General features: G+C 40.8%; 2 protein-coding genes across 4 annotated transcripts in view; both read left to right on the top strand.

Moving 5' to 3' along the window:
* LOC127022966 (protein HIRA) overlaps positions 1 to 6,231 on the top strand; it is a 38,205-nt gene extending 31,974 nt beyond the window's left edge. For both annotated transcript variants that reach the window (XM_050906848.1, XM_050906849.1), the window contains exons 22-25: positions 1,152 to 1,274; positions 2,485 to 2,648; positions 4,684 to 4,772; positions 5,357 to 6,231. In XM_050906848.1, coding sequence (XP_050762805.1) covers positions 1,152 to 1,274; positions 2,485 to 2,648; positions 4,684 to 4,772; positions 5,357 to 5,473 — 493 coding nt within the window. In that variant the 3' untranslated portion in view covers positions 5,474 to 6,231. The remainder of the gene's footprint in view (positions 1 to 1,151; positions 1,275 to 2,484; positions 2,649 to 4,683; positions 4,773 to 5,356) is intronic.
* A 2,603-nt stretch (positions 6,232 to 8,834) lies between these two features.
* Positions 8,835 to 27,203, top strand: part of PPIL2 (peptidylprolyl isomerase like 2) — a 75,745-nt gene continuing 57,376 nt past the window's right edge. For both annotated transcript variants that reach the window (XM_050906841.1, XM_050906840.1), the window contains exons 1-7: positions 8,835 to 8,883; positions 9,024 to 9,073; positions 9,628 to 9,673; positions 10,614 to 10,676; positions 10,838 to 10,889; positions 24,734 to 24,785; positions 27,033 to 27,124. In XM_050906841.1, the coding sequence (XP_050762798.1) occupies positions 8,852 to 8,883; positions 9,024 to 9,073; positions 9,628 to 9,673; positions 10,614 to 10,676; positions 10,838 to 10,889; positions 24,734 to 24,785; positions 27,033 to 27,124 (387 nt within the window). In that variant the 5' untranslated portion in view covers positions 8,835 to 8,851. The remainder of the gene's footprint in view (positions 8,884 to 9,023; positions 9,074 to 9,627; positions 9,674 to 10,613; positions 10,677 to 10,837; positions 10,890 to 24,733; positions 24,786 to 27,032; positions 27,125 to 27,203) is intronic.

The raw sequence follows: 27,203 nt of genomic DNA, 5'->3' as shown, positions 1-27,203 counted from the left end.
TTCCTACAGAAGAGTCATTACTGATGTCGTGAACACAAGGAAAGGCTACATAAGAGTCTGTGCCTTACTGGGTATCAGATAGGCTTTCCCCATGGATTTTCTTACTTCTGTCAAGGCGTAAGTTCCCATAAAAAAAATTTCCGTGGTTAAATTATTTACAGTGTCTTTTCAAAACAGAATCTTTGTTGTCTTTCTAAGAGGAAAAAACATGTTGCAGTCTTAATATAATTGTTGTACTTAGTGTAATGAGCATGCTTGATGAAAGGGCTTATTGTTTTAACTCCTCCTTAGAATAATTGTTATTAGTCAACTACTTTATGTGAATCCTTTGGAAAAGAAAAAACACCTTATTTGTTCTTTAGATAAACTGAGAAATTATGCAGAAATTTTCCCAGTCAATAAGGAGCAGAGGACAGGCTCTCAGCCATAATTCTGAATTTGCTGTCACTTCTTAGTTTGTACCACAGCCTTGGAAATATATAAAAAAGCAATCCCTTTAGTCATCACACAAATTTAAACATGATAAAGCAGTAAAGGGTATTTTAAATATTTGTGCCAGTTTACCTCTGAGCTGTCTGGAGGTCTAAACTTAGCATTGGTTTGAGCCACTGATTCCCTTGGCATCTCGAACCAGTGAAAATAATATCTTGATTAGGTGTGGAAATGCCAGCTGTAACTGTCAACTCTCTCCATATGAAGGAATAGCTGTAAGGTATGGGAAAGATTGTCAACGTGTGTGATCTGTGATGACTTGTCTGGTGTGGGGGGGACCTGACATGAGGTAAAATCAAGTTCTTAATGAGAAAGTCATTACCTGTGTTCACTCCAGTCTTCGTTCTGGGGCATGACTTCTTATTAGAAGTAAAATGACAAGTAGAAAGTTCATTTCCTTCAAAACTAATGCAAAATTGTATTATACAATTAACGTTGTGAACTTTGGGGGTGGGAGGGACATTTCTGTGACAGCACAAGCAGAATTTGGACATGGAGTGGGAACAGTTGGGGTCCGTGGAATTCCTGAGCACCTCGGTGATGTTTTTTTGGTTATCTGTGAAAATACAAGTTGGGCTTTGAGGCAGAACAGAGCTGGATCCCCTGATATCACTGCCTGCTCTCCTCAAACTTGGTTTTTGTTTGTTGCTTTTTTTCAGGAATCTTGTTTCTGACAAACAGGACTCTCTAGCACAATGTGCAGACTTCAGGAATAGTTTACCATCCCAAGAAGCCATGCTGTGTTCTGGGCCCTTAGCTGTAATACAGGGACGAACATCAAAGTACGCACTTACTTGCTTCATTTGATCAGCATGTTTGTCTCTTTTTTTCCCTATTATTTATTCATGTGCTTGAATCAGTGAGTTAATTCTTAAAATGCTAATGGCTCTGAAATTATCAGTAGCTCATACAGTGTTTTTTTAAACCTTTGCACATTTATAGTCTGTATCTTAATGTTATTTTGAGATTGTTTAGGGGGCGGGAAAGCATGCTCTAAACGTAATCATTTTAGTGCTCCTTTTTATTGGATGGGTAAAATATTTGACGATTCTGTACATGTAATATTTTGATTAGCTAAACTGAATTTCTTACATTTTACATTTTAATTTTTAGTTTACCAGCTTTCTGGAGTAGGCCTACAAATTTTGAGTAGTTCAGTTGTCCTCCAGGGATCTATTTAATGAAGTCTTTGAGAAAGTTGAGTGATTAGTCATCTGGTGCATATTTTTAACATCTGAAAATATCACCAGGGAATTGTGTGAGCCAGAGCAGACTCCTGTAGGTAATTTAATAGCCCATCCTCACCTGGATTTGAATTAGATTTCCCAGGCGGATTTCTGTGCTATTTCTGTCCTTCACATCTGAGTTTAATTTTTTTGGTGAGAGAAACTGTATAGAGTTGTATGATTTTTATTGCTGTTCTCTTGTGGGGGAGGGGAATTAATTGGGAAAAATATTTGAAATCCAAACAAACAACACTCTCTTTTTGAGAGAGAAAAAAAATCAGACTGAAAAATTAGCAGTTTTTTCAAAGAGGGAATAATTGGTTCCTTTTTTCAAATTAGCCTTCTTATGACTACATTTATTTGCAAGAAATCCTGTAAATGCTTTAGGCTAACTTTAAATCTTGTGTTTTGTGACTTTCACCTGTGATGGGCAAAGAAAGGTAAAGGCAGTCATCTTAATTTCCTATAAACATTTAGGAGCACTTGGTCACTGATAAGCCTGTGTTTTTAAAAAGACGACAGATGAAAGGAACAGAAAAAGAACAGGAGGCAGAAAACCCTCTGTGGACCTTGATACTTGTAAATGGTCCAGTAGGGGGGAAGGCAGTTTGCTATGAAGTGCTGCCTTTGTCATTAAAAGCTTGAACTCTGGAAGCACTAGGTGCCTCTGAAGGATAAGTGTAGAATAGCTGGTACTACAAAAATATATATTCCTTAAACTAGTATCTGATTTTATGGCTGGCATGTTAATTTTTTGGTTTTGTAGTTCAGGAAGGCAAGCTGCAAGATTGTTCTCCATGCCTCATTTAGTGCAACAAGAAACAACGCTTGCATACCTGGAGAACCAGATAGCAGCAGCACTTATGTTACAATCCAGTCATGAATATCGCCACTGGCTCCTTATCTATGCACGGTACCTAGTTAATGAAGGTGAGACCTGCCATGCTGTGTTACTTCTTTGCAGCTCTCATGGACTTTTAAGAAACGCTCTGTTCACATCATGTATATGTATGATTGCACTTAACGTTCTCCTTTTAGCACTTGGCTTCAGGACTCAGTGTTTACTTAAAACCAAAACAAACTGCTGAAGTACGTTTGCTTCGTATAGTGCTCAGTACTCAGGAATCCTATTTTGACACACTGACTGTGAACAGATCATGGTCTGGGGAAACAGTGCCATCTGCGGACTTCAGTTATAGGAATTGCATTGTAAAAAAGTCCAGTGGTCTGTCAGGCATATCATATGTATTTATCTGGCAGCAACTACAGATGTTTCAGAGGGAACAGCAGCACCTTGTAAAATACGTAACATTCCTCAGCCAACTGACAATCGCTGGCTGATGTGAAATGGAAGAGTTGCTCGGTCTCTGACGCTGTACCAGAGCACATAAAACTGCAGAGAATTTGCTTGTGTTATTTGCGCTTTATACTTTTTTTACATTCTAAAATTTCAACAGCCTGTGCTGGTGAGCTCCACAGATTAAATTCTGTGAGGAAAGAAACTCACAGGAAAGGTTGCTTGTGTCTATTTTATATTTGAATACACTATATCTCTATGCTATTATGTTAAATAAGGTTAACCACTTGACTTTATGCTTCTTGGATTCTAAAGATCTCTTGTATCTCTGCTTGTCTGCATTCCAAATTTAGTAGTTCCCGTTGTATTAATTCAGTCTTATTCCTCACCATGCATAATCATTTTACACAGAGGGAAGCAAAATGGTTCGTGTTAGGCCACCTAATAGGTATTGGCAGAATTAAAATTGAGCTCATTAATTCTTGCCTTTTGACCCCTACCTTATTTAACAAGAGAGGTTGATGAACTGCATATGATTGTCTCTGTCCTTCCCCAGTTGAAATTAAAATGTTCATCTTGGGTCATATGTTAAAGACACGGTTATACTTTTAAAAGTCTTCACTGATTGAGAACCTCTCTATTGTGTGTGCAGGGTTCATCTTGCACTGCGCAAATGCCACTGCCTTGCGTGTGTGTATACACTGGATGTCACTGCAAATTCTGCTTTGCCATACGTGTGTTACTGCTTCAACAGTTTTCTAGGTCTGCTAAATTTTGAAAATTGCACATCCTATTATTGACCCTTTATTCCTATGATGGTTTCAACATTTAATTAATTCTAATCCATTAAAATATTCAATCTACTATACCTTGATTGACAAGTTACTCTTGAATGGATGACTTTGTTACTTGCAAGGGAATTCCCCCCTCTGATTTTTTGGGTGAATAAAGCTGGCCTGGAAACTGTGTGTAGTTTTATTAAAGGTTTTCCTTTACTTTTTTTTTTTAACTCTTGTGCATATTAATTGGATCCATTTTAATTTTGTTAGAAGCTCTTTTGCTAAGGATCTGAGAGGTCTCTTCTAGTTCAGTAATATTTTAATGTTTCAGAAGGATGTCTGATTTTTTTTTTTTCAATACTGACTCCATTTTTCCAAATTCATATATTGCCATTAAATGCAGCCTAACAACTTTTCCCCTTCACTGGTTTTCATCTTGTGGCTTTCCAACTCTTGTGATATCTCTTTGTATTAGTTCTCTGGCTGTTGAATTCTGTCAGTTTTCCGATGTTTTTTGGTTTGTTCTTTTTTTAAAAGCTGGTATATTTATGTGGGAGGGAGGAGTGAGGTTGAGATCAGGGCAGCAAAACAAACTGGAGTAACTACTTCAGTTTTTCTCCCTATTGTAGATCATCTTTAGTAGTGTTTTTGGTTTTGAGAACTTAAAATAAAACCCTTTGGAACTCTAAAATAAATCCTTTACAAATCATCTTATCTTTCCAAAAATTTGCTGTTAGAAGAATAATATACTTTTTCAGAAATCAATGTTTTTGGCTTTATTTTTTCTAGATACTTGTAACTCTTTCCTGAATGTTGTCAGTTATATTGTGGAGTGGTTATATATAGTGAAATGCTTATGAATGTGATTTTATTTTCTGATAATATTCAGGGTTTGAATATCGTTTGCGAGAATTATGCAAGGATTTACTTGGTCCAGTCCATTACTCAGCTGGAAGTCAGTGGGAATCAACAGTTATGGTAAGTCCTGATAATAGTTTAACAAAGAACGAGGAAGAGTTTCCCATGAAAATTACAGAACATGGATAGACAATAGAACTTAAAATGTGATTAAACTTAGTGGCAAAAAAGCAATCACAAATTATTTTTGCTGATCCTGGAACCTTTTCCGTACTCTGCTCTAATCTCATAGGCAGGCTTCCTCCCATGGCACTTGTATTTATTTCATGTGAAACTGTAGACAAATGCTTAGTGCCACAGTCTCAGCTCTGGTGCTGTCTTGAGTTGTCACGCAGATGGAGCAGAGTTGCATGTTCAGGTCTCCACATTCTTCAGACAGCAACTTTGAAATAGTGACATGCCAACGAAATATCTTCCCTCTCAGAGCGCACCTGAAGTCTGTAACTGCAGAGGCTGCACCAGCTTTGTGAGTGTATATAAATGTAAAGACAGTTTTTATTCTGGGAGTCATGTAAGCAGAGTACGAACATAAAATACACAGCCCTCCAGGCAGGAAAAAAGGCATGAATCTTAAACAGCTCTATCAAATACATTCATGATATTAAGTAATACATTCTGAGGATGCTTTTGTGGTTTTTGTGCAGGGTTTACGAAAGAGAGAACTATTGAAAGAGCTTCTTCCTGTTATTGGACAGAACCTCCGCTTCCAGAGGCTTTTCACAGAGTATCAAGAGCAGCTAGACATCTTGAGAGACAAGTAGCATTTCCCCAGATTTTCCCTGCGGGGCCTGGTCCGAGAGAAACTGCTGAACAGCATTAACCAGAGACAGAAGAGGAGCGAGAGCCCGGTCAGTAGGGACACTCCTGAAGAGGGCAGTGCCGTAAGGGTCCCAGATGCTTCAGGAGTGACCTGCTTTAGTTTTTAAAGAAGCTCACAGTGGATTCATGAAAATGATGAGTGGATGAGCTAGACCGTTTCCCAAGTGAAACTTAACCATCGAAGCTGTGGCCTCTGTTTCTATGGAAAGTCGTGGATATGTACTTCAGGGGGGTCCTTTTGGATCTGGATCTCATTTTAATATCAAAACTAGCTGAGAACTGTTTGTGGGGTTTCTTGGATGTCCTGTGAAAAGCACAGTACTTCAGAGTACACTGAACAGCATATTTAACCCTGTTTAGGGTTTTTTGCCTGAGGATTTATTGAGGCTCAACACTATATTAAATTAGATGAATGAGCCACGTAAAAAGAAATTTCGTAAATATTAAGGTATTATGCAGCCAATAGACTCTTTCCTGTGAATATAATAATAAGAGGCTGTTCTAACACATGGACTATTTTTGTACTAGAATTTGCTAACTTGTAATATGGAATTTTATTTGGCCGATAATCAGGCTATGTCTACAAAGTCATCTTGTAGGAAATTTAACTCTAATTACAAAAGCTATGTTTCAAAATAATTCTACCAAATTAACATGTCATCTGGTTTTTAATTTTTAAATGTTTGTAAAAGGCATTTTGGGGGGAGGGGGAGGGATACAATGGGATGGCTCTTTTTGTAAGTACAAAAATAAATGAACATTGCATTGGTTTAAAAAACAAAACGCAAAAACATGGTCTTGCATTATTACAAAGGGCACAGGCATCTCCAGAAATGTCAACGCAGGCTGAATCATGTTAATGTGTCTAGAAATAAATAATACCATCTGGGTGATCTTTCCTCTGAAAGCGTGATCAGACAAGTACTTGTGATCTCCCTAGACCAGCTACAACGTTTTCACTTGGAGCCACAGCGCAGCTGAGGGAGCAGGAGCTGTGTGGGAGTGCTCATTACCTCAGGCAACACAAAGCAAAATGGGCTCCCCTGACCACTGCCGAAAGTGGTCAGTGCTGCAACAAGAAATGAGCTTCATGCAGTTATGGCCATGTTCCTCGTGTGGCATTTCGTAATGACAAAATAGTGCTGGTGGCCTGCCAGCAGTTCACTTGTGGAGTGGTTTTGGAATTCCACTGAAACCAAATCGATCAACCTGTTTTCTTCCCCAAAGTATGCTTGGTGCTGGGAAAGAAGCAAGTGTATGTGTTGGTTCTTTCAGGACCTAACTATTCAGGTGTGCCTCAATTTATTGCCTTACTTTGAGATGTTTTTGAGTAAGAAAATTAGTATTGGAATGAGTAAGTGTATTTAAACCCTTGTAAAAGGGCAGTTTCTCCCCTAAACTTCTAGCAGAAACAAAAAATATCCTTCGCCCTCCGCCAGGACAAGGACTAGCTGTGCTACTGTAGACTTTGGCTGAAGGGGACTGGCCCTCTTCAGAGAGGCGGCTCTGCAGTTAAATGGTTGTCTGGATCCTTGAGGGAGGGATGTGTTCTTTAAGGCAACACAACCCCACATTTGGAGGGTTTTGTTGCCTCCTGTATTAAACTGCCAGACCTGACGGGACACCAGATAACTTCTTTGTGCAACAATCTCATGTGCATGCTGACTGAAGTGTCTTGAAGAGCAATAAAAACAACTGACTTAGCAGCTATTCTTTAGTATGGCACTAGCGAGTTTTCAACAAGCTGTGGGAGAGGTAGTGACAGCACAGCTTGATTCTGCATGTACCTGGTGGGGAAAGTGAAGGTGATAAGGAGATGACCTCTAGTCCAAAAAGTTTAATAGTACTGTGACAACTGGTTGTGGTAGTGCTGTGAATGATTCATATGCTATTGCCAGTTAGTCTACACTGATGGGAACAGGCATTATATTCCTCATAAAGTAGAATCATAGAATCACAATGTTTGGGTTGGAAGTGACCTTTAAAGGTCATCTAGTCCAACCCCCCTGCAATGAACAGGGATGTCTGCAACTAGAGCAGGTTGTGCTCATGTTGTGCTCGTGCATGCATGCAAGCAGCCCACTGAAATGATGAAAACAGGAGATAGACACCATGTTCTGAGGAAAAGGTGGGTCCGGTCCAAAGCCTGGTGCAGTCAGTGGGAGTCTGGCTATCAGCTTCCATGGATTTTAACTCACGACTGTTCTGTGTAGGCAGCTGCCAGGTTGATGGTTTAACGGGGAAAAATCAAACAAGCATGGATAGTTTTGGAGGTGTTTGATAAGTGAAACCTCTGAGACAGGTGGCTGTTTCCTCCTGCTAAAGGCAAGATGTTTGGATTCTGGCCATCCTCTGTTCAGCCTTGTGCTGTTCATACCAATCTTGTCATGAATGCTATTTAGTAGGATTTAAAGGTAATTAGCTAAGGGAAAGTAAGTTCTTCTTGTCATTAAGTCTTTGAAGAGACTCTGAAATACTTTTTATGAAGAGCTGTCTCCATATGAGACACTATGTAGGTTTTTCTACCCATTTTTTCTTCGCGGGTTCTGTCACTGCCTGACAGACCAGGAATATTATAATTTTAAATTCCATGCAACAAAATACATTTAAATGAAGATGAACGTTTTTCTTAAATTGGATATTTTAGCATTTTCTGCTTACATTCAGCACCTTCTTTTTTCAGACAAGGGCTATGAAAACTCTGTTTAAGGCTGTATTACATTATCAAAGGAAGCCTGCAGCAAAATCAACAGGGAACACTTCCAGTGCGGGAGCGGGGGCAGGTTGTTTTGAACAACCAAGGAGCTTTTATTAATTAATAGTTTGGATGGGGAAATGGGGAAGGTCACAGGGGGGGGATTCGACGTTCTCGCTAGGCGACCTGGGCAGAAAACACCCGTCAAAACTCCCTCAGGGCTTCCCCGGCGTCCCTGCCCTGGCGCCGGTGAGGGAGGACCCAACCGGAGCTACAGCAAAAACTGAAATAAAATTAGATTTAGCTGGGCGCCAAGTACTGGGGAACAGGCTCGTCTCCAGACAGTCGAAAGGCCACGCTTCTGTTTCACGTGCGTGCTTTACCCTGCCGGCGGGCCAACGGCCGGGCATCCACCGCCGTCCTCCCCTCAGCGCTCCCGCGCTTTCCGCCCCCCTCAGGCCGGCCCGGCCCCGGAACGCCGCCCGCCGCCCGTGTTTCCGCGGCGCGGCCTTTCGCCGCCGCACCCGCACCGGAAGGGCGCCGCGGCCGCAGCCGTCCGGGCGCAGGCGGCTCGGCGGGGCTCAGGGAGCCGCGTCCCCGCGGGCCCCGGGGCTGAGCCGCCGCCATGGGGAAGCGGCAGCACCAGAAGGACAAGATGTGAGCGGGGGCGTGCGCGGCGGCGGGCCCGGCGGGGCGGGGGGTGCCTCGGGGCCTCCCGGGGTGCGCGGACACGCGGGGTTGTGTGGAGGGCGTGGGCGCGCTGTGGCTGCCTGTGAGTGACCCGGCTGTCTCGGCAGGTACATCACGTGCGCGGAGTACACGCAGTTCTACGGGGGCAAGAAAGCAGGTAAAGGGGTGAGGGGGTGAAGGGTGACCCCCCGGTTCACTTCGCTGGGGTGGCTGCTGAAGGGACCTCCTCGAGCAGAGCACCCGCTGGGTGCAGCAGGGCTGTCAGCGCCTCCCGAACGGGCCTCCGAACCGCTGGGCTGTGCAGCCGGGGCTCCTAAAATCAGCGGCGCTGATCAGCGTGAAAACGGCAGAAATTCGAGGTTTAACGCCCGGATGAGCTGTCCCTGCCTTCAACAAGTTCTCTGCCCACTGGTAGGGCAGGGCTTGAAGGTAGTTACAGTGTTAATCATCAAATTTAAACTCAGTGCTGCCAGTCTGTCGGAGCTCTGTTTTGATTTTTTTCTGATTGTGTAATTTTAGTTGAGAAGTGTACTTGTGCTCTGCAGGGGAAGTCCAATTTTAGTTACAGTTTTGCAAGGTTTAGTGTATTTATCCTTGTAATCAGTAAATTGCCACCATGTATATAGCAAAATGTAACTTTCAAATGTTTCTTTGTTACCTAGAATACTATGTATTTATTAAAATTCTGTTGTGGTTTTTTTCCACAAACAGACCTTCCACGAACTAATTTTAGACGTTTATCGTTTGATCACTGCAGGTAAGACAATAGATTTACATTATCATTGTTAAATGACGCATGTATTTATCAGGCTGTTGACATTGAACTGTTACTGAAGCCCTGTTCTTCCGAGGTAGTTACTTTCATTGACTTGTGCCTGCTGTGATAGTAATGCAGCAAGAAAAATTTCAGTAACAACTGAAACAATATGTATACTTTCCATGATTAGTGTCTGCAGAGATTGGAGCTGATGGCTAAAAGAATACACAAGTGATAAAATAATTCACAATAATTATCGTGTCTTATCCAGTCTTGCAGATCTGTGTAAGCAGGGCTTAAATCTACTTTTCCCTGCTCAGAATATGCTTGGTCAATCACTCATCTTTCTGAGGCAGTGATTAGGTAGATTGAAGGAATATTTATGCTAATTTTTTGTGTTTAGAGTTTACTGCTTGAAGTGCTGGAGTGAAAGAGGGGAGTTAGTAGAGGTGGGTTAGAAATCCTCTTGTAAATTGAATAGTTCAAGAAGTTACCATCCACATCTACGAACTACTACTGCTGCTTGGCTAGAAGCTGGCTGGGTTATGGAAGCATCCCTAACAGGGGATGCTGAATGTCATTGCCAGTTACTCCCTAGCCTGTTTCAGTGCAGAGACAGTGAGTGTTTCTGCTTGAACCATCTTTTGTGCTGGTGGGGCCCAACATGGCAATGGGGTCGGGCTGGGGACTATTACAGCATCCTATGGCTCTATAGCTTTGAGTGCTGCCAGCTACATGTTACTGAACTGCACCAGTCCCTTTCATGGATTTTGTTGTTAACTTAATTTATGTAGAATCAGGTAGTGAGTATTGGCAGCCACTCACTGTTTTCATTGGTATAGGCGTTGCTTTAATGTGTTAAGTGAATCAGCAAAATGTTGTTTGCTTCTGTCATGATTTCCAGCTGATTTTGCTAAAAAGAATGTGTATTTTTTTCTAGTTTGTCTCTACAGCCATTTGAATACCCAGTTTGCACTCCAGATGGGACAGTCTTTGACATACTGTAAGTTACTGTCCGTACTTACCTTTACTTTTGTGTTGCTGAACTGGTTACAGCTGTGTAATCATCATTTGGTCTTAGCAAGTTGGCAAAAATAATCATGCTCATCAATAGAGGTTTCTGATGCTGCTTGTCGCTTATTACTTTATCCCTTCTCTTTTCAGGAGCATTGTTCCTTGGATAAAGAAATATGGAACCAATCCAATCACAGGAGAAGTAAGTAATGATGGGTGTATTCACATGATGTCTTTGCTTTCCTTATGCTCAGTTTCCTATTTAACGTGTGGGAGAAACAGAAATCCCTTAATGAAAGCAAAAGAAGTTGAATGGGAGTGCTATTTTGAAGTATGATATTTGTGAGATCAGCTTTGCTGAAATTAATGTGGAGATTTACTAGGGATCTCTTTTTAGCTAAAAAAAAAAAAAAGCGCTTCTGGATTTGAGACTTGATGTCCCCTCACTGTCATCCTGCTAATGATCTTTCCGGTAGAAAATAATCAGCCTTGGACTGTGTGTGTGGAAGAAAGAGAAGAGCTTTTTTTTTTTTTTCATTGGATTGTAAATAGTATGGTAGAGGAAACGTGCAGTTCATTTATATAAACTCCCAGGGTATCTTGTCTTTCTTACAGGTGTGGCATAATTAAAATCTGTATAGATGGAAATATGAGCTCTTTTGTTACTGCTAGTGATGCCCAGAAAGCCTGACTGGTCATTGATGGAAAAGACTCTGTACTGCTGCCTCGTATAAGCAGAATTCTAGTCCATACAGGGCAAAGGGCTGGCAAGCTCACCTCTCCATCTGTGATTAAATTTGCAGTGATGTTTCCTAACAAAAAGGATATTTGGCTTTATGCAGATTAAAGAGAGTAATAGATGATATTATGACTCGTAAGCTTAAGTTGCAAAATCTTTTGAGTTATCTTGACAATATATTTCAGAAAGCTTCTGACCTCCCTCTGTCATGATAGTTCACTGTGAGAGTGGGATTTCACACTATGATCAGTACCTTAGTGGTTTTTCTCCCCCCTTTTTCTGCATAAATGATAATTATGAAGGGATTACTTTCTGTAGTAGTGGAAGTTGTAAAGCACCGGATAAATATGAAGTACTGGAAATATTTCCTTGTTGGAATTATTTTTTTTCTCATGTGTTAAAAATGCATTGTTTGTGAGGGCACAGAGGAAAATTTTAAACAGAAATTGTTGCTTGAGCTACTGAAACTTGTGTTTTCCTTCAGTAAGTGCAGTTACTTTCCTGAGCATTAGGTGGCAGCCATTGCACAGGATTGTTGGTTGGTTTGCAGATGGCTTTGTGGTATGAGATTACCTTTGAAACATCTTGTGTTTGATTAAAGATTTTCCCAGCAGACAAATACGAGGAGAAGCTAAATACAGATGCAGCGTTCCAAACTCTAAACATGAACAGGCTGTCAGAGACTCAGTATCTTCAGTTATAGCAAACTGCAGGTGTGTTTGTGTGATGGAGAGATGATTGAAGGTCTTTATTTACACATGAAGAGGCCAACGTATTGTTGAGAAGGAATGGAATTACAGCTATTTCATTTGTTTTCACCAGCCTCTCACCACTTTGCTGCTCTGTGCATTGGTTGGGAGTTTTGGGGTGTTGCCAGATCAATTTTTTTCACTCAGAGCAGCTCCATGACACCTGTTCTCATTTCAGACTGTGAACCGTGATGTGGTTTAAAATTACTTCGGGTAAATGCTAAGCAAGAAGTGTAGTGTGTCTAGTAGTCTCATGTAATATAGAGAAAGGCAGATTGTGCAGAATAGACTTGGTGAACCATAAATGCTCAAATGAGGTCAAACTTTGAGATCTGTTAGTTTACCCAGACTTGTGCTTCTTTAGTTGATCTGCAGTGCACCTCCAGCTCTCCTCAACGTGCATCCCCTTTTCCTCTGTATCACTCTGTTTCGGCAGCCCTTTCTTCTTCCCTTTTATTCAGTGGTGGACTTGTGCTGTACAGCTCTGTCCTCCACAGGACGAAGGTGTTCCAGACCACTTGGAAGAAAAAGGAGATGCTTGCTCTCCAGAACAGCACACAGCCCTGCTGAATCCAGCCCTGTGGAGCTATAAGTTGAAGAGTGGGGTTGAAGAAAGTGTCATAACTTAGCCTTTGTTTCCCAGAGGGCCAGCTCTGGTTTTTGGAAGGGGAGGATGGCGTTGGGTAGGAAGGAGTTGGGGGTGCTGGGACAAGGCAGGGTAGGTGGCAGAGGAAGTCAGTGAGTTGAGCTTGTGCATCTCTAGACTGTACTACCCTGTATTTAATCTATCATTGTGTGTGCACCTTCTGTTCCTTGTACAGCTTCCTCATTGTGGAAACCAGAAAATAATTTCTGTAATGATTTGGTGACTTACAGAAACTCAGGACTCCAGGTTTGTTTAAGAAGGAATTGAGCCAGATTAGCTGCAATGCCATGTTTTGTACAGTGATTTATGAAGATACTTTGCACAGATTGATGATTTGTCATTGGTGATGAGGCTCTGGAGAGTTTTTCCATTTTTTTGTCCCGAAGTTAAAAATGATAATGAAATCCTTTGTGGCTTGTACTTCTGTTGTTATGGTTTGCTACAGGCCAAATGTTTTAGATAAGTCAGTAGGCTACTTGGAGATGGCGTTGTTAATGGTGCACTCTTGGTACTCGCTAATTCTGTCTAGCTGTCTTATTTCTGAAGTGGACCCCTCAGTGGAGAATTGGAGAGCCTTGCAATCATTAATTTATTTATCTTCGCAGTGCTCCCAGGGGGTAGGACTGTGTTAGTCTTTTATTAATTGGATGTTTGTGAGCTGATCTACAAGTGACTTCTCTCATTCTTCTGAGTCCTAAACTATTGGACCAGCCTTCCTTTTTAAAGAAATTTTGCAATGCCAAGATCACAGTTATTGTTTGATATGTTTAAAATATTTTAAATTTTTTTGCTTTCCTTCCCTATACTTCCTCATGGTTTATGGTTTATTTTATCTTGCTTTTCCAAACATTCTCCTGAGGTGCAGTATGGACACCAATATCCGTTTAGGAGAAACAAATCACGATTGGCCTTTGTCTAGAGTTTCCCATGAGCTATTCCAGAAAGTAGCTTTAGATTTTTTTTTTTTTCCCCTTTTTAATAATGCATTGCGGTAAAAAATACTTCTCTTACTACACCAATAATTTTGGAAGAAATAGCGCGTCTCTTGCAGCTGAACTACAGCCTGTCAGATGGCATTGGCTCACTTACTTTTTTTGTCAGCTTTGTCAGGACACTGCCCTAGCTTATGTTTACAGTAAAAGTGCATAAAATAAAGAGAAAAGTCATAGTTAGCTCATTCCTTTTTACTGAGAACAGCACTTTGGCTTCTTGGGCTTGCAGATAGTTGCAAGCTTGCCAGAACGTTTCATGTAGCGGTGATATGACAGCAGTGACCAGCATGCCCACACAAGTCAGCCAGCTGGGCTCAGGAGTACCTGTTTCCAAGAAATGAGATTGGTCAGAGCATGTCTGGTTTGTTGGAATGTCAAATATGAACAGATGATAGATCTGCATGAAGGTAGCAACGTGCCTTTTGACAGGAATTTCAAGGAAATTGTTCTTTGTTGCATGGATATGTTATATGTGGGCTGAGCTATTTTTCTCCGTTGCATTGTAATGTTTCTGATATAAATACCTATTTTTTCACTCTGGTTCAGTAACATTCTAACTGCATGTGGGCAAGCCAGATTATTGTGGTGTACTTCAGCTCCATTCAAGACTAGCTCTGTATCCTTGGGCAAATATCTCTCTTCCCCTGTCTCAGAAGTAGCTATGGTCTTTGTCCCTTGTTCCCCCTTTTCTGTGGGAATTTAGTTCTTTTGGACAGTTGAAAGTCCGTTCATCTCTGGTGTTTGCTTCTAAGGCTTTGGTCCAAAGTCAATTTTGTGACTGTTTTAAGTGCATCTGCTTTTAAACTCATACAGAGGGCTCACCTGTGTGAATTGTTTCTGCATTGCTCAGAACAAACTAAAATCCGTGTGTCTGCTGATCCTGCATAATCCAGAGAGGCAATCCTCATGTTAAGGGCCACGTGCAGCTGTGTGGTTGTTGCATTGTATGTCCTGAAGGGCAAACAGGATTCAGTCGAGTTAATTTAGCTTGGGCTTAACATATGCCTAAGAGACCTGAAGTTGCTGTGTGGTGGATGTATGAGACTAGGAGTCACATTTCTGGTCTGAATGAGGCAAAGCACAATTTGTGTTGTGCCCTGTCTCATGCAAGGTTAGGATCCAGACCTGCAGGCCAGGAAGAGCTTTTTCTTAAGTGTCACAAGGTTTTACCTTTTTACTAGGTTAAATAGGAAAATTTTTATAAATTCTGAGGATTTTTTTTAGGGTTGGGAAAGCCTTTTGCTTGTGCTGCCGATGAAGGTAACCATAAAAAGGAGTCTGGGGCATATAAAGAAGCAGTAGAAGGTAGAGCCACTGACATGAAAAATGAGGACTAACTTTGGAGTCGGAAGGCTGAAAATCTCTTGGCTTTTCCCAGTAAGACATCTGCCTTCTTAAAAGAGAGAGCTGTACCCAAGGTTTTGCTCTGTGTACAAGATAAATATTTGCTATTGTTCTCCCACACTCTTAATCCTGTATTTACCAAATAAAAATGACTTGGGGTGAGATTATGACTAATATGATCAAATAATTGCGGCAGTACAGGTGCCTGCCTCATGCAGTAAGCCTGTCTGATCCGTGCTGTAAAGCACCCAGAGACGCACATCTTGTACCTGCGATGCCCTGCAGCAATGACAGAGCCTGTAGTGGACACCTCCTCCCTCCAGCACTGCTCACATAGGAATGTAATCAGTGCCCTTTCTTTTAATCATTTGTTTGAAATAAGGTTGGTAGGATGATGCTTGCCTGAATAATTACAGGGACTTTCAAAACCAGTAACTTCTTACCCTCAAAAGAAAAAATTGCAACCAAGTCTGTTATTTCAAAACTTTGGAAAGTCATTCTCAAATACATTCCTTAAATATGTTTATTAGCCAATTCTTCTCGCAAATGCTGGTGACTATTGTTACCTCATTTTATTGTGAAAGCATGGTTTCTTTTCAATTTGATCAACTAGATTTCAGTCAGTCTCTTAGAAATCAGTCTTGCGGTGAGAGAAGCTTGCTGACCAGATTAATGGAGAAGATATGGAGAAGGTTACCTTTTTACCACTGAATTTATTAAGCCCACTTTAAAAATGAACAAACAACCTTACAGCACTTTTTTCTTATGCACTAGAAAAGTCTTTGGCTGTCTAAATAAGGGAAATCCTGCCTGAAAAGGATGCAGAAATTAGAGCAAAGGTGAAACTTCCTTAAACATAGAAGTGTTTTTAATGTGTACCTATTTTGAAAGCACAGATACAGAAATAGAAAGCACTGATAATTGTTTCTTCACCCGAGAAGTGAACATAATGAGAAAGAGGGCTTAGGTATTTTTTTCTTCTTTTGCAATATTCTGAATAAAGAAACTGCAGCATGTCAGGAGTGTGGGAAATATCAAGTACTGTAGGAACAGGTGTTAAAGTACAGGTTAAGTTCCAGCCAAGGCTTTATAGTTCACTACAAATTGCTCTCCACCTCTATCAAGTGATCAACGCAGGGCCCATGTGTTTCAGGAATAGATTCCTGTAAGTGGGTTGCATGAGCTTTACACATTGCTGAGTCAGAGGTGTCGAGATCAAGATCACAAACAAAACTAATTCAACGCTGAGTTGAGTGGAACGGGTCTGTGGCCTGAACGGGGGAGAGGACAAGTTCAAGTTTCATGTGACCCGTATTGGCTAAATCGACAGTGACTATGGCTTTTAACTCGGTTCATATGGTCTGTGTGGTAATTTACTGCAGACTGCTGCTTTAATTTTGTTATTCCAGGTGTGTTTCTAGATAATGAGCAGCAAATAATGGATGTCATCAGACAAGGATCTGTGGTTTGAAGGTGACCTCTTTCATGCCAGCATAGCAGTAGCTGCTGTTGGAATACATTGTCAGGAAAATTTAATAGCTGTAGATAATGTTCAGTGTGATGCATTTTCAGAGTGCTTGTCTAGACCTTTCTGCAACATGGTGTTAGTACTACCTTAGGATTTTGATGGTCTTCTAAAGATGGCACACTACAGCAGGAGTCAGATTTTCCTTGTGACTTTTCATTTTTTTCTCTTGAAAAGTTTTCTTCACTCTTACTGTTTCCAAAGAGATTATGCTTACTCTGAGCATTTTCATTCTTTGTCTAGATACAAAATACTGAGAGGAAAATGCTGTGCAGCCCTCCATAGGCAGGCTGTCTCCGCATCAGTTTTCCATATCTAGAGTGCTGGGACTATCTAATTAAGAGCGTATTTTTCAGTATGTAGAAAAATTCAGGAGTGAGAACATTCCTCAACATCAGAGCACAGCCCCTGAAATCCAAGTAGTCTGCTACATTTTCTCCTTGGGGCTTTGGAGATGAGCGATCATTTAGGTGGATCAGTAACTTCAGGTCTCATTTGGCTGTAGCATAACTGATGTATAAATGAGAATTTTAATTCTTCTCTAGAGAACACTTTTCACATACATGTCAGAAGTTAGCATATCTTCAGCTATGAAATTCAAAGTATATTTCTTAATTTGTCTGATGCAACTCAGTCAAGTCTTCAGATATTGCATAGGTTTAAATGTCAATTGCCCCCCTTTTTTCCCTTTTGTTAAACTTACGATATTTTTTCCTGTACATTTGAAGTGAAGGAGGGAGGTTTTTTCTTGTTTATTTGTAAGAAAAGTTTCAGGGGGGGTTGGGAATACCATTTTGTTCTGGGTGAGTAATAGCTTATTACAGAGCAGAGAACAAAGCTTACAGAAATAAAACCAAGGGAAGCTTTGTTGTTGAAAAATGATTCAGACAAATCCAGCTTAGTTGGTTTTCATGTGCTGGAGAAAAAAGGGTGAAATGATCAGGAACAGAAAACTGGAAGACTCTCTGAGGTCTTCGGCTCTCTCGCAGTCTGCTTTGTAAACTGCGTGCTCTGTCTTGAACTGGTGTTTGCTTTCTTCCTGCTATGACTGCCGAGAGGTTCTTCTGATGGTTTTTCATCTGATAGATATCTTCTGTAAATTTTGGGTTTGACCAGCTTAGTCTTATTTGTATTTGTGCCAAAATTGCGCTTCTCTCTGTTAGTGTTTACAGCTGTGTATTTGGTACAGAAGAATTTAATGCTTTCTTGACATTTTCATGTTGAGACTTGTATTTTCCTGTCAGATGTTCTTCTTGCCTTTAAGTTCTCTATACCCTAAATGGTCACAGTTGTCCTTCTCTGCATCTGTTTAATTTTAACTCTGTTCAAAGAAGATAAATTAATCTTAATCATACACAGTAAGTGCTGGGTGAATGCCTGGTACAGTGGTGGGAATATTTTCTAATCTCTTCCTGAAATACTTTGATAATACTTTGATATATTACACATGATAGTGTAAGACAGAAAACAGTTTCAGTGTATGTGTTGAGACATGAAGGGTGCTTTCAGAATATGATAATTTGTTGCTTTTTCTCTTGATAGCTTGGGTCATTTCAGAAGAAGGTACTTATTTATAAATAAGAGCCAGGATGAGCAGTAGTTCTTCCTTTTCTCTTTTTTTTTGTTTCCAGTTGAATGTTGCTGCCTGTATTTCAGTGGCCTGTAGCAGTCTTTCAGGCACGGGTGGTTACAGCCATCACCATTAAGCATCTCTCTCCAGGTGCATTTTTGTCTGGGGGCAGCAGACACAGGCTGCTGCTCAAATGCCTAGAATCCACTTTGAACAAGATGAACTCTTCAATATGCAGCAACTGAACCATATCGTCTTACCTCATTTGCTTCAGAAATTATTAGCTTTTAGTCAACAGTCTAAATGAGTTAATATTTGACTAGTGACCATAAATTTTCAAGGACCCTGGATAGAAACATATGAGGACATGATTCCTGCCCAGAGGAATGACCAGAAAGTCGTGTGTCATAACTGGAAATGGTCATAAAACACAGGGGGGTCAAGGGGATGAAGATCCCGGTGAGGCTGATGACCTGGAAGATGACTGCTTTTTTGTTGGGTTTTCTGAAACTTTTCCACTCTCCTTTGTTACTGACAAACACATGGATAGTTAGTTGTTTCTCTTCCAAAGTTGTTTCTGTGTGTTTTACAGTAGTGCACCCAGCACCACTAAGAGTTAGCCTTTATCTGTCCTAAAAGGGGGATTTACTTTTCAATTCCTTGTATCTTTGGGAAACAGTGAGGGCGAAGAAGATGAGATTTGCCTAGACTTACTGTTCAAGTGCTTTATCGAAAGGAGGTGTTTAAAACCCTCCAGTGTCATGAGTCACTGGCCAAGCTGCTGTGCCTCCTTCACACCTTGCTGATGGGGATTGTGGTGGTGATGGGCAGTGTTTTATCCAGTAAGCCAGCTCTGGACACAGGCAGATAAATGTGTCTAGCATTATTCCTAATGCATTATTTCCCTTACAGCAAAAAAGTATTTACATCTAGGTTTTACAGACTGAACAGATGGCCTCTTTTTTTTCCTTTTCAGTGTTTTGGTGGAAGTGTGCACATTGGATGGGGTTTCGTGATTGTGACACTTGAAAAACTAGCAGCTGTGAAATGCTCTAGCCTTAAATGAGATGCAGCATGAGGTTTCCCACAGATCTTTACTTGCCTATTTTTCACTAAAATTGGAGACTAGCTTTTTGATGCTTCTGCAAAGCTTTATTTTCCATGAACCGTGTTGTATTTGGCTGTGGGTCTCTGGATTGATAGACTTCTGACTGCATTAAGACTGCAGGTTTAATCTTGCACATGAAACTACACATCTTTTTCTCATGGTAATTTCTGTTAATGTGCTCTTTGATAGAGCAACATTATTGCTAGTATCTGTGAGCCATGTGTCTTATCAAGCATATCTTTATGATTCTCAGGACAAGGCTTTGGTGACCATATGGTGTCAGTTTAATTAAAATTTAAATATGGAAATACAGTGGTCTGGAAGTGGGTAATGAAGGATCTTTTGTGTCCATTTCCATACCAGTTCAGTACTAGATGAAAGTTGCAGTGAAACAGCAGCTTCCTCCAAGAATATGAATTGAGGGTATCTTTTTAGCATTTGGTAGACAGTTGTCCACATGATGAATATCTAGCATTTTTGCTGTTGAACTGAACATAGAAACGATACCTTGAATCATGAGACTATTCTGGCCTCTTGGGTGCTCACCCAAGTTTTTCATGAAATACTAAACTACATGAAGATGGCTTATCTTGTTAAAACAGTGCTGCTGTTTCCAATCACATTCCCATAATATGTAGACTTTCTGAGGATTTCCAATGCCTTTTATCATCATTAAATCCATTTACGAGATCTGAAATAAGTAACATTATACATGGAGTTATTCCAATACTATTCATTCAATTCATATACCCATATGTCTTGAAGGTTTTATAGCAGGGAAGATTGTAAGAGGGCTTCTTAAAATGTGAAGTTGTATGCAAAGAGTAACAGGTCTCATCTTTAAAGGAACCAAAGAATTTAATACAAAATTCATTTGCTGTTGTTAAGCTAAATTTGGTACTTGGTAGGCAACATTGTGTTTTAATATTAGTATTTGGTTTGGCTTTCTCTTCTGTTTGAGGTAACTCTGTGTTGCTTGTTTTGGTGGGATGAGAACCTACTAAATGGCCACGCCAGGACTGGATGATTTTGTCCTCGTGTTGTTAACCAGTTCAGGACGTGACACATTCATTTTTCCCCACGATAGCTTCACTGGATTATTGTGCATTCCTGCCAGAAGCCATTCAGAAGGGTGTCCGATCCCCAAGTGCTGAACATTTTAACGCTAACTCAATTACTGTTGATAGAGCAGGAAAGTTTGTATTTACTAAATACAACTCTTGCTGCGCGTCACCAGCTCTACCCATGTGTGGGTCGAGAATCAAATGAGCCCATTTTGATTGCTTTTCAGGCTGGTGCATATCCAACAGGGTCAGAGCCTCATTAACAAGAAGAACATGCAGCCACAGACCAAAGAGATTCAGAGAGTGTAACTAATTGATGCGCAAGGATTGTAGGTCATATCTTCATGAGACACACAGTGATGACAGAGAGTGATTTAATTCGAAACAATCGGCATGCTTCATCCGCGAGCTGCCACAGTGCCCCACTAACCTACGCATCGTAATAACCTCTGCTTTGGGTATCAATAAAGGATGCTGCCCTTTGGGATCCCGCAGGAGCGAGTGCTGTCAGCTGACAGATGAGAGCGCGCGGGGCGGTGGGGCTTCTCGCTGCTGCAAGAAAGTAGGTCATGGCCAAAAGTAGCCTTGGCTGCCTTTGTGGAAGTGTGCCTGCGAGAGAGGAGTCAGCTGAGAAGAGAGCTTGCATGGGTTTTGCGTTTGTTTTTTTTAGTCCTTCCTTGCTGTGGAGCAGCTGGCACTACGTGCCGTAAAATGCGTCTGCTTTCCAGTATTCTTACATAAAATATTTTTAGAAGTGAATATGCAGCTCTTATTTCTGCTTAGGGGAAGTGGCGGATGTTTGTGGCCTTTCGTTTTTGTTAAGAATTTAGAATTTTAATTAGATCAAGTGTTTTTAATAAACATTGGTTTTTCCTTGCTTTCTTCACTGGAGATTGGCTGAAGCTGCATGGTGGGTGTGTGTCAGGGAAACTCAGGTTGGAAATAATTTTGAACTTGAGCTGTATATGCAATATTTGAGCTCTCTTATGCTTTATTAATAGTAAGAAATACATGAAAACAAGTACTTTAACTCATTTTAGGACTCATTCACTCCTGCTGTCTCTTCCCGTGAAGACTGGTGCCTGTTTGTGGCATAATGGTCATTTCCATGGCAACAAACTGTGTGATGGTGCTTTGAAAGCTTTGACTTTTGATGGAGAATAAATAAAAGCAGATTCACCCACACGCAAGATAACCCTGTTTTCATGTGAAATGAAGAACTTGAGAGGAAAAAAAAAAATTGTGCAGGTTTCCTATATCATGTTCTTTCATAGTTTCCTGTGTAACGTGTAGGTCTTTCAAAACTGGACCTACTGGAAGTCCTGGCGTGCAGGCTGGACTCCCTCCTCTGCGGCTGCCCCGTGTGTAGTTGCCCGATCCTGCAGCCTGGTCTCAGGCACTGAGCTGCCTTTGTAGGCCATGGCAATCCTTTGTAGCAGATCATTGCCTGGTTTTGCTGTTCTTGTGCTCCAAAGATTTCCTTTGACAAAACACTAAATCCCCCTCTTGTCTTGCCATGCATTAAGATGTGTCAATCAGCTTCTCAAAATTTTTTTGAGGTGTTGCCCTAATTGTATTTCCCCCACATATTTTCTCATATATAACTCTCGGTCCGTTTCCATCCCTTTTCATAAATACATCGCACAAACAACATCCTTTATCAGTAGTGGGAAGTTCCCTTGTGATATGGTGTGGGAGTGCTCAGGCACGAAGCTGTTGCCGGCTGAGCCAAAGCACAGAGCTGCTCCAAAGGGCGTGAGCTGACATGCCAAGGTCACTTCTTCAACACAAGCTTGATAGGAGGCCAGTCTGTGGCAATAAAAGTTTATAATGTTCATACAGCACTTCAGTATAGAGTTCTCATCCTGGAAGAAGACTCCAGGCAGTGCATGTATTTCAACTCCTATATGAAAAATAACTATTTTTTTATTTACTGTTGACATATAAGACTGTATAAGTGCTGGTCTCAGTGGGGAGCATATGCCAGCGTGAGCAGCTGATGCACCATGAGTAACTGATGCTGAAAACTAACCTTTTTCCATATTATGGAAAGATGTGATCTGAAATACCATACTATTTCCCTGGGTACAGAGTAAGAGTCCGAGGACTTGGCAGCACTTCTAACAATACGTCGTACATTGACAGATGAAACAGTGTACTGCAGCTTTTGCTACCTTTAAAGTCTGTACAGCAGTTTAGTCTGTCTTTTCCACTAAATTTGTGTCAAGGTATAAATCTGAATCTTCAGTCATGCTAAACTGTTTCTTAGGGAACTGTTTCCATTTTTGTTTAAAGATGATCTGCTCATATGTTTTGGGGGTAGCTCAAGTCTGTCAGGAAGATAATTTAAAGGCCTTCCTTCAAATTATCAATGTTTCCAGCGGTTGTATTTCTAAAGAAGCTTTTTCTGGAACATAATTTTTGGGCTGTTGCACAACATGTGCACAGATGGATGCTGCTTTGTGTTAATAAGTTGTTTAGGTTGAACAGATCTGTCCAGGATCATATGTTCATTTTGGCAACTCTGCTGTTCCCCTACTACTACTTTGACAATTTTGTTCTTGTAAGAAGATAAATAAATGAATAAAGCTCTGCATTCACTTAGTCGTTTCAGAAGCTGCCGTTGCCTTTGCTGTCTTTCTTTGTACCCCAGCAGTGTGCAGATGTTGGGGCTTGGGGGTTTTTTTGAGAATCCACTTAAGGAAAAACAGTGACACTGGTCTTCCATTGCCTAACTAAATATAACCTAACCTGGCCTCTTTCTTCCCTTCCAATCTTATTCCTACTAGCCCTCATTGCTCTTCTTGCTAATAAATTAGAGAGATGGTTACCTTTCTGGCAGCAAAGGAGCCTGCCAGTTGGCTGAAAACAATTTGAGAAGTGCCTTCCTGTAAACGAATGAGTCCAGCTGTCATAACGTGTAATCTCTGAACCAAGAATATGAATTTTGATTAGGCAGAAAAAGCCCACTGACTTAGTTTCACATGATTTTGTTATCGCTCTTTGCCATAATGATTAAACTAGCAGCGTCGGCACCGCAGCTGGCAGATCTCCACTCATAGCTGTTATAAAGAGCTGTCTGGGTTATAAAAACCTCCCTAATCTGTTCAGGTGCAAGAAGAGAACCAATTGTTTCTTCTAAAAGGCCTGTGCGGTGTGTGCTTTTAATGATCAATTTGGCAGTGAAACTGTCTCTGACAGCTGATACAATCAAAAGGTTTGTTGGTGTTTTTATATATTTGAGATTGTGACTTAGCCTTGCAGCTTGCTGGGCTGGACTTTGTCTCCAACTGGGTGCCCCAGTCGAGCACTACCTGACCGTCCCAGCAGGCTGTGCTGGTGGGGCGACCCTGGTCACGGTATACCCCGTCGTGCCAGCGATATGCCCAAATCACATACTGACCCTAAGAAATGACTGGCATACGTGGGCCTGCCCTGTCGTGTTACTGAAGGCTCACTGTTACTTTGGGTGTGTTTGCAGCTTTCATGTCTTAGGGAAGGCTGCGGGGAGGGAGCAGCCTGATTGTCTAGAAGTGTTTGCCAGCCCGATAGCTCTTCCCTCCCCGTGTCAGAAAGCCCCCCTGGAGAGAGGGCAGCAGAAAAATGCCATAGACATTCTTCTGATGAAGCGTGAGAGAGCAGGAGCTAGCTTACTTTGCGGTGTCCTCTCTGGAGTCGGAGAACATTACCCCAACCTCGGCTGCCATCTTGGTTCCCTCTTCTGTGGAATTGCTGCCAGGGAATTAATTGGCCGAAGATCCCTTCTCGGAGTCCCTTCATCACCCCAAGTGCCTCTCCAGAGAATTTGTGCCTCCGTTTCTCTTCATTATTGCTAGTTATCATGTGGGCTCTGCTACACATTTCCTGAAGTAAAAGAAAAATTAGTTATTTCAGAAAAGGTAGCGAGCTTGATTGCCAAAATGGTTTGCTGGCTTTATGACTTTCATCAGAGGTCCCTTCTGAATTGTCACTTCTGATCAGCAGCAATGATCTTTGCCTTTTAGCTTTTCATGCAAACTCCCCTTTCAGTTTGTGCAACTTCTTGAGCTTATTCACTCTGGTTAGCGCTGTACTGTGTCAAGCTACAACACTGTAAATAAACATACCTCAGTTCTCAGGCTCGGTGAGCCTTGTTTTTGTGGGCTGTCTGTGACTTAAATTCCCAGGGTTCTGATGATTCAGACAACTTGCAATATATTATTAATAAATTATGTACTATTAAAATCCTAACATTGATCTTACAGTTTCCTTTTATTTCCACGGTTAGATTCTGTTGTGATTAATTTTTTTAATGCTTCATTCTCTTTAGAAACTAGATGCCAAATCACTTATAAAGCTGAATTTTGCTAAAAACAGTGAAGGTAAGTGCAATAATTTTTTGTGGTGGTTTTTTTTTTCCTTAATGAGTGCTTTAATAAATCCTGGTTTGTCTTACTCATGGTAAAGTTACGTAGTTTGTGTTCTCTATCGTGGTTTTTATTTTTTGAGTAGAATAACTGCTTCTTGTGACATGTTTACCTTTAAAGTTCCATTTCTGTTTTTCTTTACACGGAGGAGCTCTAAATTATTCAGCAATTTCACTTTACTATAGCTGCTACTGCAGTAAGGTACTGTTTACTTTAAGGAAAAATTTCAGAAAAGGATAAATTTCTATAATATGTTATCTTTTTTCTAACTTGCCTATGGCAATATTTGCTGTTCACTTGGTTTTGAGCAACTTTTTGTTTGTAAAATGAATTGGACTTAAATGAACACGTGGGATTTTATGAATAGCAGCACACAAGACAGCAGCCTTGAGCTTTATTTCTGCAGGGTTGAAGATCTAAAATCTGCCATCTAAGAGAGGATGCTTGGAATAAAAGAGAAGAGTGGAGATGAATTTATCTTTTACAAGGCAGATAATGACTTGCTTGAAACGAGAGTGGCAAGGATTAGGCGGGAACAAAATTCTGGGGTGTCTGTCTCCTTATCTTACCAAAGTCCGTGGACTACAAGGTCTTTTCTCTAGCTGATGAATTTCTTCTGCGTTTTGTGTTCCATCTGTCTCAAGAGCCGGGTGTTAAAAAATGATCAATAGTCACTGTGGCCAAGGTTTTTGAAAGATACTGTGATATTGTGCTTTCCTTAAAGAAGTCCAGTTCATAATGCTTGGGTGGAATGACAGCAGCCACGTGAGTCTCAGAAGCCTTTTCCTTAAAAAGGTGCATGCTGTGTCATTAACCGATCAAGGGAAAATGCAACAAAAGGGGAAGAGTAAAATGTTGCATTTCTGTCTATCAGCAAACTTTTCTTTGAATCTTAACATGTAGAATGGTTGCTACGTATGTAGGATCTTCTCTGTTCACATCTGTATAATAAAAAAGGTCTTCAGATATTGTAGTTTCTTCCATTTAATGATCCCTCCTTAGCTGAGTACCTTCCATCCAGATCAACAAGTGTGTGCCCTCAGCAGCTCTGCTTTTGCTACAACTGAAAACATGGTGATTTGCTCTTTTTTATGCAGCTGGAGTGAGGCCTCGCTTTTTACCAGCGTGTTTCTGTATCCATCAGTTGGGCCATGCCATGATGCCACTTCCAAGAATCCCTTTCTAAACTTCCTTTTGAATTTCAGTCCCTTGTGGCAATGGCTTTCCTTCAGCTCTGGTGGCATTAACAGAAACAGTCCTCAGCTTTTACTTGCATCTGCGTGCTGGAGGTCAGACTGCCTTCTCTGGCTGATCAGTTAATGGTAAATACTCTGTAGGTGCTTGCCTCTCCTGTCTTTGCAGGTGCTGTGAGCAGGCTCTGTTCTGGTCTCCCTGCTGGTTTTGATTTTCACATGGTAATTAGGAAAAAAAGAACCAAATAGGACCAACCTATTTCAAAAATCTCACCCAAACCCCCAGGTCTAGCGAACTGATCAAGTATTAATAACCTTCTTCTAATTGCTTTCTGCTGAGATCATCCAGACATTTTTCTTTTTCCTCGTACATTGCCTTCCATCAGTTTGCTTGTTGTTGACATGCTTAGTATTTATGCTGACCCTCCTGGGAAAATTCACAGCTTGATTAAGGCAGAAGCTGAGTTCCTTATTGAATAACGTGTTCAGATTTAATGGCATTCTGCTTGCCACATTTGAATACAAAATGCGCTCCTCTCCTAAGAGCACAACAGCTGCTGTGAACTTTTTTGTAGGACATAAGCTAAACTTTTATTCCTGGGAACAACACTGAAAATAGAGCACTGGGCACGTTAAAAGGTACAGGCTCATGCTATCAATAGAGCTTTGATTACAATTATAACGTGTGTGTGTATATATATATAACAATTATATTGTGGTAATTCATAGATATCAAGCAAGTTCGAAAAAGTTCTGTGTTGGGGGATTGAAGGCAGTAGATTTCAAAACTGCGTTTTCATTGCTTGCTTTGTAATTCTCTTAAGTGTTATTTTTTCTATTTGGCACTGAAGAATCAAAACGTAGTTAAAACACCATTAAATACACACCAAAGTTACACTTTATATTAAAAATTAATGTAAATATCCTTCACAGAGATAATAGAAATTAGCTATTTCAAAACAGTTGCAGGGACTTCATGCCAAATTCAAACTTTTTTCCCCTCCATCAGGTAAATACCACTGTCCAGTGCTGTTTACTGTGTTCACCAACAACTCCCATATTGTGGCCATCAAGACAACTGGAAATGTGTTTGCCTATGAGGTAGGTTCTCTGTTGCATTTTATTATTAATATTTTATACTTGATGCATTTCATTCAAGATCACAAAATGCTTTAGAAAG

This window comes from Gymnogyps californianus, chromosome 16 (assembly GCF_018139145.2).
Source record: "Gymnogyps californianus isolate 813 chromosome 16, ASM1813914v2, whole genome shotgun sequence".
NCBI lineage: Eukaryota > Metazoa > Chordata > Aves > Accipitriformes > Cathartidae > Gymnogyps > Gymnogyps californianus.
Note: the sequence above shows the minus strand (reverse complement) of the source record. Positions and strands in the feature narration are given on the sequence as shown.